Source organism: Rutidosis leptorrhynchoides, chromosome 3, assembly GCF_046630445.1.
Source record: "Rutidosis leptorrhynchoides isolate AG116_Rl617_1_P2 chromosome 3, CSIRO_AGI_Rlap_v1, whole genome shotgun sequence".
In the NCBI taxonomy this organism is placed as follows: domain Eukaryota; kingdom Viridiplantae; phylum Streptophyta; class Magnoliopsida; order Asterales; family Asteraceae; genus Rutidosis; species Rutidosis leptorrhynchoides.
This window is the reverse complement of record NC_092335.1, coordinates 78,466,483-78,469,343: the sequence shown is the minus strand read 5'-3', so window position 1 is coordinate 78,469,343 and position 2,861 is coordinate 78,466,483. Positions and strand designations below refer to the sequence as shown.

General features: G+C 30.8%; 1 protein-coding gene across 1 annotated transcript; it reads left to right on the top strand.

The window, feature by feature from the left end:
- Positions 1-1,156: 1,156 nt before the first annotated feature.
- Positions 1,157-1,950, top strand: LOC139900128 (syntaxin-related protein KNOLLE-like). The gene is made up of 2 exons (XM_071882928.1): positions 1,157-1,678; positions 1,786-1,950. Exons 1-2 carry the CDS (start codon positions 1,157-1,159, stop codon positions 1,948-1,950), a joined length of 687 nt encoding a protein of 228 aa, XP_071739029.1.
- The last annotated feature ends 911 nt before the right edge of the window (positions 1,951-2,861 follow it).

The following is a 2,861-nucleotide window of genomic DNA, read 5'->3' as shown; positions in this document are numbered from 1 at the left end:
GTTCAGCCAAACATTAAGCAGAGGTTTCCAGATTTCATTTATTCTTGCTCGGAAGAACGATAAAGAAAAGACTCCAGCTACTTAATAGGTGACCTAAGTTAACACCCACAACCTACAGGTACTTACTAATTTAGAATACTTCAGTCAAAGACTCCTAATTTATGTAAATTTTTGTTTCGTATATTTCAGATTCAAATTTTTTTTCGAAGTTGATTGTAATTATATTGTATTTAATTACAAATACTTCTTTCACTTGTATCCCAGTAGATCACAAGGTTATATTAACCATTTCAGCATAAGTTTAGATTTTCCCCATTTTCTTTAGGCCTTCTATTTTCTAAAAGTTAAAATCGCATGATTGGGAAAATAATCCGTAACACTAACACTAGACAAGTTCGTGTCATGTTAAGGTTACGATTAGATGAGGGGTACGTGGTGTACATGGCCATTGCAAGTATATAAACTTAAATTAGCCACATCATCTTAACACATCATCTTAACGACATCATAATCTTCTACATTAGGAGTGAACTATGAAACCTGATCTATGAAACTTAGTCTGGCGAGAGAACAAATTTGCATTAATTTGTGCAAAAATTGTGCAACATTTGTGCAACTTCTTGCAAACGGATCTATGAAACCACATTCGAGATAAATGACAAGATATCTCGGTAAGCTATAAGAAATATGTCTTAAGGACTGTGCTTATCTTTCTAACATGTAAAATTAGTTGTGTAGCATGTATTTAAATAGAAGATGCATATAGTTTTTTAAATGTATAACTCCACTATAACAAATTCTCTAGCATAAATCCGCGAATTCGCAATAATAATAATAATAATGATAATAATAATAATAATAATAATTAATAATAATAATAATAATAATAATAATAATAATAATAATAATAATAATAATAATAATAATAATAATAATAATAATAATAATAATAATAATAATAATAAGATGTCCCACCACGCTTTCATAAATTAAATCATAAATATAAATAAATCCAAAAAAAGGAAAATCGCTGCGTAAGATTTGATCATAAACATAAACCCTAACTTTCCAAATCCAAGAAACTTGGCCCTTACGGATTAAATCAATCCCTAAAATATGATACCCTTAACGTTAAATAATTCCCATCCACGAAACGATGGTTATAAAGCCAGAAGGATTTTGCAGTTTAGATTTACATAGAAAATTTGACGACAGAATGAGTAATCCTCTGGGTGAACGTGTTCATAAATTTTTGCAACAATTTGATAGCATTCGGAAAGAGTTGGATATTTTGAAGTCAAAAACAAAGGTGTTGAATGATCCAGATTCTAGAAAATCAGCTTCCAATTTGAGCCGACTTCAGATCAAGAATGAAGTCGATAGTCTTTTGGTATTGGCTAGAGGGATCATAACGAATTTGGAGGAGATTTACCGCATGCATGCCGAAGATAGGCAAGATGAGAATGGTACGTGGAGAAGTAGAGATTTGTATCAGTTGACGATTGACTTTAGGATGTTTGTGAATCATCTTCTGGAATTCGAAGTGGAATTTATGGAGGAGTGCAAGGAGAATGTTAAAAGATGGTATCACACAGTGTTTGGAAAACCAGCGAATGAAGAAGAGATTGGAATGATCATGAGAAGTGGCATTGTAGATGGTGAAGAATTGATGAAATCGGTACGTAAATTTTGAATTTTGATAAATTAATTTATATTTTTATCATGTAATATAAATATAATATAATGATGCATTATTTGTTTTTGTTTTTGTTTTTCAAAATATAGTGTGTGAAAAGCGGTGGAGATGTTTTGGTGATCCCGGTTGCGGAAGAGATAGAGATAGAGGATGCTATTGATGCTAATCTTAAGTTAGAGATGAGGACAAAGATGAATGAATTGGTGAAAGATCAAGTGGATTATATGAATGCTAATGGGTTACTTTTTTCCTGAAAAAATTGCATGCAGCTAGCTTTTAGTTATTTGGTTATGGATTTTAGCTTTTACATAGTATGGATTTTAATTATTTGGTTGAGTTAGCATTTTTATTATTAAATGAATTATGGTAGATTTTGATTATAACTTGAATTATTTATTTATTTATGTTTTTTTTATTAACAAAACCTATGTGCCCATTGGATCCGAGCCTAAGAACTAGATTGATAAAAAGTGATTGGAGCCTAGAGAACCAATATTTGCTAAAACCGAAACCAGTTCATAAACAATCAACCAATAGTTCATGTTAAGTTTTATGTTAATTTTTGCACTTGAACAAATAATTTGGCAACATGAATCACGAATCAAAGTATTCGATAACAGCAGCTTTAGATTTTTTATGACGGATGAACTTAAATTTTAAAATAAATACCAACTGAATTCGGGGTTTTTTAGGGACGATTCAAAATTTGAATTGTCAAAATAATTCTATATTATATAGTATTTGTTATTGTTATGTTGTTAAGAAATCAAAACAGTTTCAATAGTAATGTTGAATTATACTAATAATAAAGCAAGCAAGTTAAAATAATGTTTCGTTGAACGTATTTTAATCATTCAAGTAACCCAATCCAAGTAACCCAAACTAACACATTTTTATGATTATGGACAAAGATCGTCGGCTCTCACTTGCAACACATCCAACATAACAAACAGTGTTCGCAAGATCTTATGAGTGTCTTGACCTTATGCTTAACATAACAACTGCAAATTGTACATATTGTAATCATCTAATTATAATCACGTATTACTAAAACTTATGTGTAATACCCCGTCAGAATCCACTAACGGAATATTAACTCCTGGTCCCACAGTTTAGCGGTCACGCCCTCTATATGAGACGTTTCCGGAAAGTATTCGCATTAATC

Bases quoted from the DNA above. Each gene is read 5' to 3' on its own strand.
- LOC139900128 (XM_071882928.1), top strand. From the start codon at position 1,157: ATGGTTATAAAGCCAGAAGGATTTTGCAGTTTAGATTTACATAGAAAA. The intron at 1,679-1,785 runs GTACGTAAATTT...TTCAAAATATAG, and splicing joins GTGAAGAATTGATGAAATCG to TGTGTGAAAAGCGGTGGAGA.